General features: G+C 37.1%; 1 protein-coding gene across 2 annotated transcripts; it reads left to right on the forward strand.

Moving 5' to 3' along the window:
• The first annotated feature begins 3,618 nt into the window (after nucleotides 1-3,618).
• Nucleotides 3,619-12,519, forward strand: LOC143853138 (uncharacterized). Of its 2 annotated transcripts, none has more exons than XM_077362872.1 (9): nucleotides 3,619-3,842; nucleotides 4,323-4,366; nucleotides 6,546-6,718; nucleotides 7,299-7,392; nucleotides 9,126-9,236; nucleotides 9,424-9,513; nucleotides 10,954-11,039; nucleotides 12,048-12,112; nucleotides 12,235-12,519. In XM_077362872.1, the coding sequence occupies exons 1-9, from the start codon at nucleotides 3,698-3,700 to the stop codon at nucleotides 12,342-12,344; spliced, it is 918 nt and encodes a 305-aa protein (XP_077218987.1). In that variant the 5' UTR covers nucleotides 3,619-3,697; the 3' UTR covers nucleotides 12,345-12,519. The 2 variants fall into 2 exon arrangements, with proteins under 2 accessions (XP_077218987.1, XP_077218986.1); XM_077362871.1 differs by having other exon boundaries at nucleotides 3,628-3,842; nucleotides 4,254-4,366.
• Nucleotides 12,520-18,080: the final 5,561 nt, after the last annotated feature.

Raw genomic sequence — 18,080 nt, forward strand, 5'->3', positions numbered from 1 at the left:
TCCCATGTGTCTACCTCTCTCCTCTTTCTCTCTCTAACCTAGAGGAGAGAGAAAGACACATGGGGAGTCGATTCATCAATTTGGGGAGTCGATTTATCACTCCCCAAATATTATTCTGAATGTTTTTTTATATCTTATTTGGAATTGTAATAGTTTTTGTATGTAAATTTAAAATCTCTCACAAATAAGTGGGAAAAAAAGTACTATTTAGTTCAGCTTTTAGACAATTAAAGAAAAAAATATTATTAAATTAGAAGAATTTCATTAAATTTAATGACATAAATGACCCTCAACCGAAGATGTAGTTTGGCAACTGAATCCGACCATCCCTTTTCTCCCGTCGATGCTCATCGCAAGGTGGAAATATGCGGAATAATGATATTTTCCATGCAATCGACGAACGGCCAACAAGTTTGTTCATCCGAAACCCCGGACACCTAATTTGAAATCAAAACTAGCAAGTAGTATATATTTTATTTTCATGGGGTCATTACTTCAAAATTGAGACTTGGATTGCTTCAAGATTGAGATTTACAAGTCTATTTTGTTGGAGTCTTCTCTTTTTGGGAGCATGTTCCCCTTTTTTTTTCTGGCTATTTAAGCCCCCCTAGTTGTAATGCTTCTTCTTTTCAATGAATTCTGGTAGGGGTCTTGCCTAACCCCAGCTTACCGATCAAAGAAAAGACAAAGGAAGAAAACCCATTTAAGCACGTGTTTCGTTGGCCCAATCCAATACTTTGAAGATTTAATAGCCATATAGTGCAGCCCCACTTCCACTATTATTGGAAGAAGCAGTGCAATGTAAGCAGGTCCGTTTCAGGAAGCTTTTAAGAACTCGAACCCCCACGTGGTTGTTTCTTATGTTCCTTCTCTCTTTTATTCTTTTTTAATTGTATAATTGCAAATCTATTATGGATAGATTTATTCTTTGTTTTTCCCATTCTTTTTCTCTATCGGACCCACCATGAGATAATAATGATGAAAAAATCCACTAATTGAACAATCCTAGATATCCAATGAATGTACTCTTTTCCATTGAATATGAACCATTGAACATTTATAATATCTATGTTTATAAACCGCATCAATCAAACCATTAGGAGGATTGCCTGACTGATGCAATTTTCTTTGTGACCTACCATGGTTGCACTCGATGGATGAATAGTTCCTAGAAAACTGCTAAGATTGCGTCTTCCCACGTAAAACTTTACAGGCATAAAACATATTTTGCATCCGTATTGTAAAATTTATTTTATACTCATTTTACGTTGAGAGAAACACATCCTAAAAGAAGCTTTTATTCTGTTTCTTAATAGACACTTTTTTCGGGCTCATCTGCATGATCAGGTCCATTGAATTTGAACAACGACCACAAGGTTGGGAAAAGACCATTGAGAACATCTTGATCAGATGATCCTAAGCCCTCAATCTAACAATCTCGTGTAGGGTTCTTTTCAAGAATAGCTAAAGGGCGATGATAAATTCGCACCCCCTGTAGGATAATTCGCACCCATTTAAAGGAGGATATGTGGCAGACTTTAATACTTTTTGAAGTTAAAGGGGTGGAAATTATCCTTCATCACCCTAGCTAAATTGTTTATTTATTTTTTAATTATCTATCAAACCTTACACATGAAATGTTCATTCAGGGTGGGACCAAGACCATATGGGTCACCTCATAATGTTGTACAAGAGATGAACCATCTTGATTTCACATAGATGTCCCGGTAGAACACAAAAAACTACTTTTTACCATTTGTTACAAAACTATATACACGACACATAGTTACACCTTACACGGGTGTTGGAAAAAGTAGGGAAAAAGAAAAATGTGTCACCTACTCTTTATAAAAAAAAATGCATCTAACACATGTTATTCGAGATTATTTTAAAAGACTATGAATGTGTATTATGGAGGAGAAGAAAGAAAGATGTAATGCCTAAACGCATTTACAACACCAATGTGAGATGCAAAGACATGAAATCGTGCACGTTATTGAGATGGTTTGACAAAAACGAGCATTTCTATCTTCGTTAGGTTTGTCACGGAGAAAAGCTATGGATCTAGGTGACTATCTTCTTTTGGGAAGGATGGTTGTTGTCATGTCTTCTCATGAGAGCTAAGCTTGAATGAAAAAGGTGGGAAGGGTTGTTGAATATGGAAGTGAGTTTTAATAGTGTACTTTTTCATTATTTTTCTTTTCGACAAAAAAAACAGAGGTGGTAAAACAATATGAGGAATGCTAAATTGAAGGGCGCACTTGCAAGGACCAAATACAGAGGTAGCCCCACTCAACTATCTCACCGAAGTGCATTTATAGTAGCAGAGAAGATATAAAATTAAATGAATAATAAATGCACACTTTGGTCTTTGGTAAGACCATCCAATGGGGCTGACCCTAATTTGCTTTTCATTATTTTTTTCAACGAGAGGTAGTAAACCAATTTGAGGCATGCTAAATTGAAGGGCACTCTTGCAAACAACTAACTACAAGGGCACTGTTGAGAAAACCCGCTGGGCAAATCCAATCTGATCGTCCACAAATTAATGGAAAAGTACAATAAACACAAGCCACAAGATGAACACCAAGATTGTACGTGGTTCGGTCAAGCCAACATCCACGGGCGATAAACACAATCTTCCATTATGAGAAAACAATATACGAGGATTACAATGGATTAAACCCAAAACCCACAAACCCACAAACCGTAGCCATTTCCTAGCTTCTCTCACCTAAGACTATACACAAGATAAACCTGAGACAAAACCCCGAAAGAAAACCCAAGATAATAGCTCCGAAAGGAAACTCAAGAGGAATCGAAGAAGACACCCAGAGAAGAAACCCTATTTCTCCTCTCAGGTGTGGCCCCTTTATTTTTGGGTTTGGCCACTGCATGTGGATTTTTGCTATCAAGGAGGTTTGAACTTAGGCATTTGCTCTGATGTCATGAGAAACTACCGTTTACTCCAAAAGCTTGACTTATTGGAGAAAAAGCTTTACTTATTGGAGATGGCGTTAATTAATCCTTTATACTTTAACAAGCTGAGATCAAACCCACAACCTCACGGTTGAGATACAAAGCCTCCACCATTGACCTATATGCGCAACATTTAAATATCATATGCAAGGAATCGGAAAAGCTAATAGAACAATTTTTTGGGGCAGGTAAGAAGCACAGCCTGCAAGAAAGCTTCATAAGAGCCATATATGACAATCAACACAAGGGTCAATGAACTCATTCAAACATTTTCTGGTTGTTTACTACTTTTCAAGGAAGTTTTCAATTTCCATAAATCTCCCCACATCAAAACAGCCCCTAAAATTTACATCTTTCTGCCCAATCTCCCTAGATATTATATTGTATCACGTATTTTTATGAAGTGCACCAGGGTCAACATAGTTAGATCAACAAAACCATGGTCCTTACTTAAATAGCCTGTGCTCTGGAAACCATATCCATAGGATAATCATAACCATCAAGAAGTTTCCTTAATGTGACATCCCTCAACAGATTGAAGGGCTAGGATCATTCTATAGGCCAATGCTTATCTAAATAGGGGCCCAAAAAAAAAAAAAGAATGGTCTGGATCATCCAAGAACATGGGACCCTTCAAATTTCTTTTCCTTAGTCCTAACCCAATCCAGGGGGTATAAACGGACCTCCCCCCCTGTTTCATCTCTAAAATTTTCCTTCCATGGAAATTACTGCGCCTATCATAACTGGATTAGGGCACTTATCCTTTCCCTCTCGCCCAAAATACTCCCTCTCCTTTCCAAACCCTAATCTTCGAACAAAGCGAAGATCTTCGAGCTGGTTTTCTCTCCAAGCTTCTTCAATCGGTCAGTAATATCCATTCAGTTGCAGAGAAAAACTAACGAACAAATTAACGAAATCCCATGTAAGATGATTATGATTATGATTATAAATGCCCAGTTCTCGAACCTAAATTATTCCTGGTGATTGATAGTCTTGTTTTTTGTTACTACATGGGAAATTCTTGTTTTTTGAGACGGAAATTCTTCTAAGATATGCTTTTAAACATGTAATTGTATAATTAAAATAAAAATTTAACACATTTTCTTTTAATCTTGATATTTTTAATGGAGATGTCAAAAATGTTCTAAAGGGAGTGCATGATTAGCTAAAAAACTTTCGTTTGTTCTGTTATTTAGACTCAACAGAAAGTTATCCATTGTTAATTTAGGGTTTAGTTGTGTGAAAGAAGATTTCTTAATTGTTGGTTTATGTAGGTGCACCTAATGAAGGATTAGATGTTTCTTCTTCTAGTTTGGTTAGGGCAAACGATCTGTTGATTGTAGGTCCGGGTGTTCTTGGTCGCATTGTAGCAGAGAAATGGCGAGAGGTATTCCTTCCATCCTTTGAAAGATTAATTATGTTTCTTGATTTACTGTACTGAATTTTATCCTATTGTCATTCTTTATAGTAAAAAATAGTCTCCATATTAAATGCATATTTATTCAGAAGCATCTGGGAGCATTAGGACTCTTTGAGAATTCGTTAAATTTCAGGCTATCTAAAGTTAATCCCTTTTAAAGTTAGCTGATTGTGTCTTCATATAAATATAACTGAGTCTCAAATCCATAGCATTCTTTATCCAGCTGTCCACCATGGATGTACCATTCACACACACACACACACACGCACGCAAATCCACCATGGAGGTAGCATTTTTTTTTGTTTGTTTTTGGAATGATGCTACTATGGCGGTAGCATCATAGTGAATAAAATATGATTTTGGTATTGGAGGTCTCCTTAGAGGCGTGGCTAGATCGATCAAATGGACTTTTTCAGGTCCTATTGGAATCAAGGTCTCCAATGAGGCAGAAGTGAGGGCGATATTGCAGGGCATCAGGATCTTGGGCAAAAGAGATTTGGATAGTCTTATAGTGGAGGGAAATTCTTTTAATGTCATTAGATGGATGAGTGTGAGTCGCATTCACCCATGAAGATTTGCAGAGATGATCGATGAGAGTCTGGACCGTGTGGAGGGGCACCTGGTCCGCTTCCAACATGTTTGGAGGTTGGCTAATTGAGAGGAGGATCGTCTCGCTCTAGCTGGTGTTGATGTTGATAGGATGACGTTATATATTTTTGACTATTTACCTCCTTGATTTTCCTTGTTGTTGCTGTATTTTTTTTTTCTTTTTTGCTTTTTTCTTGTAGTTCTTACTGCCTCGGCCGCAGGCCCCTTTCTCTTCCTTTTAATAACATTTCCATCTTTAAAAAAGAAAGAAAGTTAGTACAATGTGGTTCATAGCAACCCTAGAGTTCACAACTTTCCAAGGGATTTGTTCAATGAATGCCAAACTTGGACTGTTCATGCGTTAGCCATTTTATTATTTCAAACTTTAAAGCATTACCAAACTCGGCATTCAACATGGGTGGGAGTAAATATTTTTCTATTTCCAGATCATGATGCAAGAAGGGTGGCAAAGAAAGAGAGGACAATTTTTAATCTACATGTTTGTGTCTATATATATATATATATATATATGTATGTATATATATATATATATATATATATATATATATATGTATGTATGTTTGGGGTATTATTGTAATTCTTTAAGTGTTGATTTGAATATACCACCCAATATCTTATCAACACAGTAGAATCTCTACAAAATCCAACATAAGCTAATAACCTGATTAAACTGATAAAAACTGTCAACAAAGGCCTATGATAAGTAGATAACTTGAAATATTTATTACTTAATAATTTTTTAGGAGAGAGATAAAGGCGTCATATCTTGGCTTGTTAAATTCTTTTCAATACTGTTTGGATGGGGGATAATCACGGAAACCTTATGTTTTATTTGGAAAAATAGGTAGATTGAAGCTATGGAGATTTCTGTTTCATTTCTGCATTGTTTTTGTGTGTTTGTGTCGGCTTGGGGGTTGGGGTGAGTGAATAATTGGAGAGACACATCAATAATCTTATGAGGAGGCTATGATAATAATGAAATGATGACATTTCAGTGAATTTCCAATATTACACAAGTAATCTTTAATCCAGCTCAAATAGTTTTTATGTGCATAAGCAATTTCATGTGTTTGTAATTTGTGTACATCTCAAACTTTTCATGTCTCTTCGGCTCCCATTTGCTTGGTGTTTGTCTTTTTAGTTTTATGGCCACAATCTACAAATAAGTTTCTTACTCTGTTTTCTATATCTACTTTTCCCACCAATCACACATCCATCTCTCTCTCTCTCTCCACACACACACACATAAGGACAATAGCTGGAACTTTACTTTCATGGCTTGGGCTTGATTCACGATCTGGTTAGAGCCGACTTAAGTCTTTGATACTCTGATTGACTTGGCTAGTGATCGTAAAACATCTATAAAATCTTATTTACTGTGCGTTTATATTTTCATGTATTTGGTGCAAAAGCGAAATGGTTTATTCTTTGTTGTATTAAAATGATAACCTTTTATTGTTGATACTTTTATAGTTTTCGAATACAATGGGATACTTTCCATGTGATGATATTGAGATTATGACTTCTCATGGAACAGGAGCATCCAGGTTGCCAAGTTTTTGGTGAGACAATGACTACGGATCATCATGATGAATTGATAGAACTCGGGATCAACCCAACTATAAGGGGATCAAAAGCAACTCGTCAGTTTCCTTATATTATGTTTTGTGCTCCTCCATCTCGAAATGGAGACTACCCTGGCGATGTCAGGTACACATGAGTCTGAAGCTTTTCAAGTGCTTAGTTCTCAGTGCATATCCTCATATTTGACCATGATAACTTCTTGTTTCTTAGTAAAAAATGCAGTAACCAGTAAGTCAAGGAGTTTAGTGTTTTTTTTATCTATTGGTTTGTTATCTACACAGTAAACACAGAACATTTTTATCATTAAAAAAACACAACATTTTTCTCAAGCCCTGTAAAAACTAAAAAGCAGCCAAAAACTGTCTCGTATCTCATAATTGATACTAAAAATCCCAAGACTATTAAGATTTGGCTTTGAAAAATTCTAAAGTGTTGAACAGTTACACTGCAAAAAGAACAGGATAAATAGATGTCAAAATTATGGACCTTACCCATCTAGGACTCAATGCCACTGTGGAGATTCTGAGGGTGTCAAATGAATCTGGATCCTTTTCTCTCGTTCTTCAATTGCTGCCAGTTCTTTTTAGATAAGCATGTAATTAAAGTTGTTTATGTGAAACTAATCCAGTGCGTCTTGTTATAAATGACCGAAGTCTAATGCCTTTCGAATCAGGTAAATATCTTAAAAGTGTTGAACAACGTGCAGGCTGGCTGCATCAAACTGGAGTGGTGAAGGTTCTCTCTTATTTACATCAAGCAGCGCTGCATATGATTGCAATGACAATGGCTTATGTGATGAGGTGTTACCTCTAATATACACATTGTTCTACTGGTAACAAATTTGATTAAGCTGCTCTTCTAACACATAAATATGTTCCTTTTTCCTCGTGTACGTATTGATGTATGTGCCTATCCTCTGAACCCATGCTTCTAAGTGTATCCAACCCATTTTTATTAATCTTGTTACATGCATATTGAACTAAAAAAATATTTGCCGAACAAAAAATAAATCCTATATTGAAGGAGTCCTTGCAAACTCAAGTTGTCTCGTTAGTGCAAGGAAGTCAACTTCTAAAATAGTCTTGAATAAATCATTATTTACTAAGAGATTTAAGAGAACCTGGAGACACCCATCCGGGCTAAGAAAATCAATGTACATAAGAATTATGTGTTCATTTGATGGTAAAATGACCTTAGAAAATTTAATTATAAGAAGAATTTATCATAGTCTTTAGCCAAAGTTACCATTCGAAAAAAAGTCTTCGCCGAAGTTATCAATTAGCTTATTAAACTATGGTTACCATTCAAAAAATAAAATAAAAAATAAACTATGGTTATACACTTTTTTACAGGTTCAAATACAAGTGTAAAACAAATAAAAAAAATATTGCACGAAATTAAGAAATAAATCCCACAAAAGTTCATATGTATGGTGAGCATGTGGTGTATCTCTGTTGCCCGAGATGTGTGGTGAGTATGTGGTGTATCTTCATCTACCAGGCTATGTTCGACGATATGGTCTGCATATCATATCATATGGTATACATAAAAATGATAAGAGGGGTATATATGATAGACCCACCTGCCATGTGTCAGGTATCTAAAAATCTGATACACATCCAAGTCAAATGAGATGCAATTTCATGCGTACAATATGCATGAGCTTACAATATACATGATACTGGCGAGTGATATTTCAGCCCTTTAGGTCACCTTTTCTCTAAAATCCTTTCAACTTTTTATGGACCTTCCTCTTTTGTATTTTTGTTTTTTTTGATAGGTAAGCTGGGATTGAACCCCGACCTATTGGTTGTGGAACAAATCCTTTTACCAATGAGCTAGAGGCTCAACCCCCTATGAACATTCCTCTTCTTGAACTGCTGGTTGGAAATAGTCAACAGTAGTGCCTCTTTGACCAACATCACGGTCTTATCACTAAGAAGATGGCATCTAAGTCCATCTCCTTGAAGCTCTTTATAATACTCGAAGGGTTCAATCTATTGTACTCGATGGATTCTTCTTGAAGAATTATCCCTATTCCCTCATGCACTATAAAATTGTCTTATTGCCCATGAATACACTTCTCCCTTATTGGGCTGATGCATGGATCATATTCGTACATATCATTAAGCTGCTTAAACCGAATCACATTTGCCCTAATGGTTGAAATTGAAGAATCCCTTTACTCAAACATCTTACACACAAATCTGCACCTCATCTTATGCCTCAGCTCAAACCTAAATTCCTGCAGACAAGCCAACCATTTCACATGTATGTGATTCAACCCACTCCATATGTCAGAGATTTAGTTAATACGGAGCATATGTTTTTCGTTTCCTTCTATCCTGAAGCACATCCATGAAATATGGGGAATATTGTTTCATTGTTATTGTAAATATAGATTCATTGGCCTCCAAAGTTCCTTCTTATTCATCACCTTGATTGTGTTGACTTTTCCTGTTCCAGTCTTTGTAGTTTATGTCTGTGTCAATGTTATGAAATTTTAACTAACATTTTGGACATGACTTTGCAGAACTCGCCAATTGTTCCAATTGGTAAAAGTCCTCGGACTGATGTCCTTTTAGAAGCAGAAAATGCAGTGCTGGAGGTTGGCGGTTGTGTTCTTAGATTGGCAGGGCTTTATATATCCTACATGCAGGGCCTTCTCCCAGAACTTGGGGGCTTTCTTTCTACTGTTATCAGAAATTGCAGTTATGCACAACTAAAATTTATATACAATTCTTTTATATGGTGTTCCCAGAAATTGCATTTATGCACAACTAAAATTTATAGACAGATCTATTATGTGGCCTTCCATTAACTATTTATACAAATCAGATAGAGGTGCCCATGTTTATTGGTTGGAGAAAGGGACTGTTGACATTCGTCCAGATCACTTACTTAATTTGATTCACTATGAGGTGACAACATTTCCTCCTTGGTCTTTTGTTCTATTCTTGTTCAGATGATAGCTGTACGAATATTTTATATTGTGAACTTTCTCTGATTATCTGATTCACTATGAGGTCTCATCTTTCTTCTTTGCTCTTTGCCCTATTCTTGTTCATAATGATTCTCCATAATGCTGTTTTGTACGTTGAACATCTAAGCATCTTACAAGCATCCTGAAGTTCTTCAGTGTGTTTTGTTCAGGAATTTTTTTTATTGGAGTTATTTGAATTTGCCCATTTATGTTTTCTTGGCTTAACTAAGTTGTGGTTATGGGAGCTGAATCGGCCGATGTCTCCTATTCAAGAAGACTTGAACCCAATATTTAACAGTCTCTTAGTTATGTAAATTGTTAGATTTATCCTATTTTTTTTATACAGGACACCTTATTTGTAACTTGGACCAAGTTTATTTGGGTTTAAAATGTTTTAGCACTTTGAATTGAATCCTCCTTAGCTGTGCAGGTATCTTTTAAAGTTATGATGGTTTCTTTAAATGATGAAGAGTTCAGTTATCTCTAATACATGAAGAACCGAGGGTTTTAGGAGTTGGGAAATTTGTGGTGTGACTTAGTACCCCTTATGACTTAAAAGACTTATAAAAGACCCATTTAAAATCCTATAACTAAAAGAAAAATACCAAAGAACTTCTAATGGACTCTACGTTAGATTTAGCCCTCCTTTTTTATCTTCGTAAAGCATGGTCCCCATCATGGTCTTAAATTTCGACCGAAATCCGAAATTTCAGACCGAAATCCGAAATTTCGGTGGAGACCGAAACCGAAATTTCCCGAAATTCCATTTTTCGCCATTTACCAAATTTCGGTAATTTCGGTCCGAAATTACGATTAAATGCCATTATTTATTAAAAAAAAAAGTTTACAAAATTTCGGAATTTCGAACCAAATTACAAAATTTTGGACCAAAATTTCGGATTTCGCTGAAATTTCGGTTTTCGGTGGGGTCCGAAACGGTTACCGAAACCGAAATTTTAAACCATGGTCCCCATCACCAATCCAATCAGTTTGCTGTGAGAAGATGTATGTGATCAAATGAAACAATTTTTGTCTTAAATCAATTGGTCAGGTGGTGTATAAGGTTTCAGTGGGCCTAAAAGGGATGCTAAAATATCAACTTGGCAGGAGACTATATCCACACCACTTACCTTTTTACACAAATAAGTGTCCTATACATGCATCATGCCTGTGCAATTCACTATTTTTTTTTGGAAGACCTGAAATTCTCTATTTATTGAACCTGGCTTATATTAATTCCGCAGGAATTCCCTTTCACATGTTTTTTTTGGTTTCTGCCACAAAACCTTATGTTACATCAGTGGATATGATCTTTAACAATTTTGTTGTTCTGTATCATTGAAGTATGCGTTCTCTGACTTCTGACTTACATTAACAGGATGCTTCATCTCTCTCAATTGCAATTTTGAAAAAGAAGTTTAGAGGTCGTGTTTTCTTGGGTTGCGACAATCACCCTGTATCCAGGTATTGTAAATAGGCCTGTATCTCTCTCTCTCTCTCTCTCTCTCTCTCTCTCTGCAGTGTAGCCAATCAAGTTATATCAATAAATTAAAAAATATCCGGCAAGACAAAGTCATATATGCATAATTAAGCCATTATGTGACCATTCAATAAAAAAGCCATTATGTGTAAAAGTTTGCCGACAACAAAATAGAATTAATGGTAAGCAATGATATTTGTTATCCTGGTACTTTCGTTGTAAAGTCTTCAAAATCTTTGCCTATGAATCTTATTACCCGATTGAACAAGCGAATGCCTATTTATTAATGTTTCTTGAAGTGGGTTCTTTCGTTCTGGTCCGTGAGGAATCTTTTGCAGTTTTGTTCCATTATTTGATAATCTTGTAGTGATTTTAGGTGATTTTAGAATCATGATGAGCCCCAATGATTGATTTCCTTTTTCATCTGCAGTTAATATTTCTGTTGCTAATTGAAAATGGAAAGATGTTTAAAATGAAGTAGCTGGAAGTTAAGGGGGTATTTTTTTCCTGGATCCTGACTGATATTGCACCTCACTCTTTATTTTGAACTTCTCTAAGTGGCTGTTAAAGTTCCCAATGGGGCTGATAACCATGGGGATAGCAAGCCGGGGTCCATTTTATACTTAGACTTGCTATCCTCCTATTCACTTCAACCTTTGTTCTTGCACTAGATAACATCAAGATAAACTTAATGAAGCAGGATAGCCAATCCAGGAAGCAGCTTATTCAACGATTTCTATCCCTTTGGTGAGCACCCCCAACAAGATTTAAGGGCCAATAAGAAAAGTTCAAAATAGGGAGTTTACCAAAGCAAGAGTAGAAATATCAGTTTCCTATATCTTATTATCCATATGCTTATGTATTGCAGGGAACCACGACGTAGGTGTCTTTTCCCACTGTGAATCCAACCTTGATTTTTCACTCTGTCCTCAATCCAGCTATACTACAGTTCTGATTTATCTGAGGTTCTATTTATGCTTTCTTTATTGCAGGCAGGAATTAATGGATTGTGTGAGCAAAAGTGGAAAATTCAGCAAAAAGTTTGAGGGTTTTACAGGCAAGCTTTCCTCTCCGGCATTTAAAGACTGTAAATCATCAATATGTTATGATCAATTGACCATTTCCATCTTGATATTCTGAAACCCCAGATGTGGAATGAATATATCTTTTCTTTTGCAGGCACGGATGGTCCGTTGGGGAAGTGGTTAAATAACTCAAGAACTCGGGCTGAAATCGGATGGGAGCCGAAGTACGCTAGCTTTTCTCATTTCCTCGAATTGTCGAAATAGCTGTGGGTGCAAATGATTTATTATTATTATTATTATTATTTTTTGCAAATGAAAATAATTTCTTTCAAATGAGCAGGTAAGATGACTAGTTTTTGATAAGGGGTCACCCATTACACCTGTTAATGTCCATGTTTTTTTTTTTATAATAATCAGAAAAACATAACCGTCCTCTGCAGTGTGACATCCAAATTAGACAGTTAAAACATTCAATGGGCAGAAATCCATTGAATGGATTGTTAGGAAACTCAATGATTTGTGATGTATGGGCCATTACCCATCTAAGATGGGCCCATGAGATGAACATTTTGTGATGTTTGGGCCATTATCCATTTAAGATGGGCCCACCAGATGAACATTTAGTTTGCCGTTCATGTCGGCCATGGGATGTAGACCTGGCAAAAAGTGGCCCGGACCCAGTTCCACCCGGCACTGAATCATGACGTGTTGAAAATTTTACCCGGCCTTGCCCGACCTGTAAAATTGGGGCCGGGTCGGGTGGACCTTCGGGTGCCCGAAAAAACCCAAATGTTCGAGATTTTACATGGTGTAAGCCCTTATAGTACCATAATTTTCAGAGTACTGTACTGATGACATCATAGGATGATCTAAACTGTCTACGTGATGGAACACACCGTAAATAGGTCACCCACCAAAAATCATTTCCATAGGATGATCTTAGCCCTCCAATCTATCGAGGTTTTTATAAATAATAAAATAGAACAGAGCGCTAAGATCATCATATGGAAATGATTTTTTGGACACAACCTATTTACGTTATGGTAAATCACATAGGCGGCTTGGATCATCCTATTACAGTGTGGGAATTATAAAAAAAACAGGTGACCTGTGGGTCCACCTGTCCAGTATGGGTGGGGTCCGGTTTCACCAAATTGTGACCCGTAAAACTCTGGGTCATTTTTTACGCGGCCCGTATGACCTGAACCTGTACGGGTTGGGTGAAACCCGGCCCGGCCCACCCGTTTGCCAGGTCTAATGGGATGGATGTCTAGATCACAGTACATGTGTTAAGATGTGTACTGTAGAGACAAGGTGCCAAGGAACCTTTCGTGAGTCCTGGATAAAGATTAGCATCTAATTTCTCTAAATTGGATTACTTTCTACAGACTACCTGTAAATTGTTGAACTGCTCATATTTGGGTAGCCTTCCAACTACATGATGATGGTACTCCATTGGTTCTCATTGGATAGGACAATAGGACCCGTCTATTTCTAGTTGTGGGGCCCATTTTAAAAAAAAAATAAAAATCGTTGAACCTTAAAACCCAAAAACCCATTTGGTCAATCATCGCTTCATCAGTCACTTATCGGTCCTTATCGCCGACCCAGTCTTCTTCCCCATCTTCTCTTTTTGCTAGTCTTGTCTTAATCGTTGGTCACCATCTCAATTTGTGATTGTGGTCCCCGAATCATCAATGTTTCTCGTCCAACCTGAGTGAATTTTGTGCATAATCAAATGTTATGCTGTTTGAATGGTTGTTGATCCTAATTATTTGAAGAAGATTTAGCACTTGTATGGTCTAAAATAGGAGTGCAAGTTTGGCCCTGTCAGCCCTGACCCGAACTGGGTCAGGGCTGGATTTTCTAACCCTGAGGGAGGGTCAGGGTTCATTTTTTTAAGACCCTGACTCAGGTAGGGCGGGTTTTGGGTTAATGCCTCGGGTACCCTGACCCGGCCCGACCCTGAGTTTTCTATTATAGAATCGAACCATCTGTGCATGTTTCTTTTGCTAATGTTTTCTATTATCTTGGATTGATGTTTCTTTAGATTATTAGTATTAATTGTCTCTGTTGCCCGTCATGTTGTTGAATTCATATTGTCTTATTTTGTTCCCTTTCGTATTTGCACTAGGGTCAATTAGGGCCGGCCCGGCCCGGCCTGGCCCTGCCCAATCAGGGCCAATTAGGGCGGGCCAGGGCCAGCACAATACCCTGTAGGGCGGGTATGGGTTGAGGTTTTCCGGCCCTAACTCAGGGTCAGGGCGGGTCAGGGCTGAGATAATGGGATCCAGGGTTGAGCTAGGGTTTTGAAAAACCCGACCTTGTTGCAGCCCTAGTCTAAATCATACTAATTGATTGATTTAGTATGATAATGGGTTATTTTGGAACAAATTTTTTAGCGTAATGATATTCCCCCATGAACGGATAAAATTCCGTCCCCCGACGGTTTCTGTGAGAATGGTTCACTTGAGGATAAATTCACCCTCTTTAACGTTTTTCTTAGCCTTGAATAATGTTAAGGGGGGATTTTATCCGTGAGAGGGGGAAAATATCATTCCCCATTTTTTAACATGCTTAAATTTTTTTTTACTAACATTTGAAAGTGTCTGTATAATACTTCTCTAATTAGGATTGATAGTAAAGAATGATTTTCATTGAAATTTTATTGATGAATTACTCTCCATTCTCAATTGAATTAGGATTTAAATAGACGGTGACTTAGACATTGGCAGACTTAATCCGAATTGGGTCTTTGACAACCCTCTGGAATATGCTTCGTTAGCGGTTTTCAAGTGTGATTTGTTCAGAGTCCCCAACAGATGTTCAGTTTTTACATTCCTCTTTCTATGTGCCACTTTATAATACCATTGAATGCAATTTACTGGGGATAAACTCGTAGACAAATATTTGCAAGATTCGGTGAAGATGCTTCCTCTGAGAGTGATTGAGACATCTTGGACTTGATGTTCAAGCAGGCGATTGTAAATCATGGGCATTGGAGATTTTAAGAGAATGAGTCATGCCACACCAGCTAGTGAGTAGGCTTGATATATTGAAAATCAATATCTGAGTTTTGGATCTGAAAATCAATTACCATATGAGTGAACAGATAGTTTTGATTGGAAAACTCGCACCAATACTCTATTGATCTTCCCTTCCCAATCTTTCGATCACCCACTAATTGATCTTCACTCTGGATTCTACGAGCCTTGTTTCGTGGACTCAGTAGTTTTATCGTCCTGGCTATCCGATCTTACACTTGAAAATGTTAGATACCTTACCAAAAGATGGCTGAAAAATGGCTTTTGGAGAAATTGCCTGGCAAATCCCAACTCTTAAATATCTTATACGATTAAGTTTCTCAATTGAAGCTATATACCTTAGCTCTGTTCACTTCTTTTCCCCGGAAAGGAAATGAAAGGATTTCGTTTTTCTTTCCTTTCCAGGTGACATGGCAGAAGGAAAAGGAATCTAGGGAAACTGTCAAGGAAAATGTTTTGTTTTCCTTGGAAAGTCTCTTTCCGATATATTTAATCGGAAACCAAATCTCGACTAACAGGAAAAAAATTAATTTCCAAGTCATTTTCAGCGTTTAAACAAGAAATTCCACATCTGATAATATTTTTCCCTGGAAAAGAAGTTAACACATAAATTCTGTCTTGTCAGGAAAAAAAAAGGCTGTTTTCTAGGTAAAACAACACCAGGGAAAAGAAGTGAACAGAGCCTTACTGAAAAGTAGGTTTCCTTGTAGTCATTAAAAAACTTACATTTTTTTTAGTTTTACCTCTATTATTAGAGGCTGTTTCACCTCCGTCGTGTCGCCATAAATCAACCCCTTCATTAGGAGTGGATTTCTCAATAGCAATTAATAGAAACTTAGGAAGGTTTTCATTGATAAATTTTGATTGGGTGGGTGGGTATGCTAGGGACCATTGCAGAAGGCATTTCGCAGACAGCCACATAGGCTCAGATTTTGTCTTATTCATTTAATTCATCTGAGGTGGCTTCTCTATCATGCTGTGGTCCCTAGCATATCCCACACAATAATTAATAGAAATTTAGGAAGGTTTTATAGATAAGTTATGTGGTGATTTTAATAATTAAGAAAACATTATTGTAGGAGCTTTTTGGTAAATTTTCAAACAAAAAGATGTGTATTCCAAAGGTAAGTTCCTGGAAATAGTAAATTTTCAAACAAAAAGCCATGTATATATGCCAAGGTTGATCGACTAGAAATTGTAAATTTTCAAACAAAAACCGTGTATCCGAAAGTTCAATGATATAGGCGTGACACATGTAGTCGTTGATGAGGAATACTGATGTAATGGGCTGTGGACCCAGTCGGTCTAGGCCCAAATAGAGAAATCTACAAGTTTTTTCATCACCCACCCTTGGTTAAGGGCTTGGTTAAGGACCAATGTCAATTAATTACTTGTAATTTCAGAAAGGGACTTATAACCAACCTTTGTTCAAAGAATATCATTGAAATCTTATTAGAATGCCTTAATAAATTTCAAGTCTATACATTTATTATTTGATAATTCCAAATAACTTGACTAGTTGGGCTAGAAATAGAACCACACATCCTCCATTTCTCTTCCAATCTTCTTCCCAATTGCTCTGATCTTTGTTGTGATGGGGCAAAAGTGTTGCTTACTACCAGAAGAAGGTGGTGGTTTGGGTCCCATGGGATTCTTAATGGTTGTGATAATTGCACTGGTGCTAATGCAAATCTGTGTCCCACCTCCGAGGCGGGCCGTCGTTACCGTTTACCGTCACAGTTGACGGATTTCTCGGTTAGCTTCTCTGTTCCTTCATGTCTTATAGTTCTTGTTTTGTGGAGAGTGTTTTGGTAAGATGATCAGGTTTAATTACATGAGTATTATGAGTTTGTAATCGAGATTTCTACTAATAATAATCCGAGTGATTTTAGTGAGAAACATTAAATCTATGGTGGAAATATCGATCCACGAAACCTGAATTGTTAGTTGCAATGCCTGGTTATCTATTAGCTTGTTCACGGTTTCGAATATGTGATCCAATTAAGTGAGATCTGATAATCAGGGCGGCCCATTTGGTCCTACTATACATGGGTCATGGTAAGAATAAAATTTTTGATTGGAAAATCTCGATTATTCAGTCGGACAGCAAGGGTCACTGTTATTGTTGTTGTTGTTATTGTTTATTGGACCTTGGCGCATCTGTTGAAAACGTGTTTCACATTAATAGGGTGGCCCACATTGACCAACCTGGTCAATTTGGGGTCTAGATGCTTTTTATCAAATGGGGTTTGGGCTAACTAAGGGATAATGTAAGTCTCATTAGGAGTCCTAAACTAACAAGTCTCACTATTGGGGTAACTAACTCTATTCCCTAATAAGGATTAAGTTAAGTGGTTGGTTAATGGGAGCAACACACATAAGGGTTCTTGGGGTTCTTCTTTGGGGGTCCCTTATCTACCAAGGAAACGCAGGTGATTTCATTGATCTAAATACATCCACTAATGGATGGAAGGAGAAGAGATGATTGCAGGAGCCAAATTACGATTTTGACAAGTAAAAGATGAATTAAAGTTCATGTGAAACCCTTGAAAATCAGGAAATAAATCAAACAAGCTTTGCTGCAAATATAATCTCCATCTTTGGTATTTTCAATTATGTGAAGGTCTTCTTCATTACACACACCAAAAAAAGAAGAAGATCCGACTTTCTTCAAATCCTTCTTCATACTCAAGAATTAAAAGTTTCTAAATTTTAAGACAAAATGAAGAAATATGATTCATATCTCCACCATCTGATTAGATGGTTAAGAGATTGGATGATTTAGGCCCTATTCGTTTCAGATTGTGACAACCGATGGCGAGTAATCGGTTGTCACAATCTGAAACGAACAGGGCCATAAGATGAGCCCACCAGATGAACATCTAGTTGGCCATCTACATATGGACGACTAGATCACAGTACATGTGTGGAGATGTGTACTGTAGAGACCTTAGCC

This window comes from Tasmannia lanceolata, unplaced genomic scaffold (genome assembly GCF_043159265.1).
Source record: "Tasmannia lanceolata isolate RefF3 unplaced genomic scaffold, GAP_Taslan_0.1 ptg000019l, whole genome shotgun sequence".
Classification (NCBI taxonomy): Eukaryota; Viridiplantae; Streptophyta; class Magnoliopsida; order Canellales; family Winteraceae; genus Tasmannia; species Tasmannia lanceolata.

Excerpts from the sequence above, each read along its gene's own strand:
- LOC143853138 (XM_077362871.1), top strand. The coding sequence starts at position 3,698 with ATGGAAATTACTGCGCCTATCATAACTGGATTAGGGCACTTATCCTTT. Across the intron at positions 3,843-4,253 it reads TCTCCAAGCTTCTTCAATCG|GTGCACCTAATGAAGGATTA; the intron begins GTCAGTAATATC and ends TGGTTTATGTAG. Across the intron at positions 7,393-9,125 it reads ACAATGGCTTATGTGATGAG|AACTCGCCAATTGTTCCAAT; the intron begins GTGTTACCTCTA and ends ATGACTTTGCAG.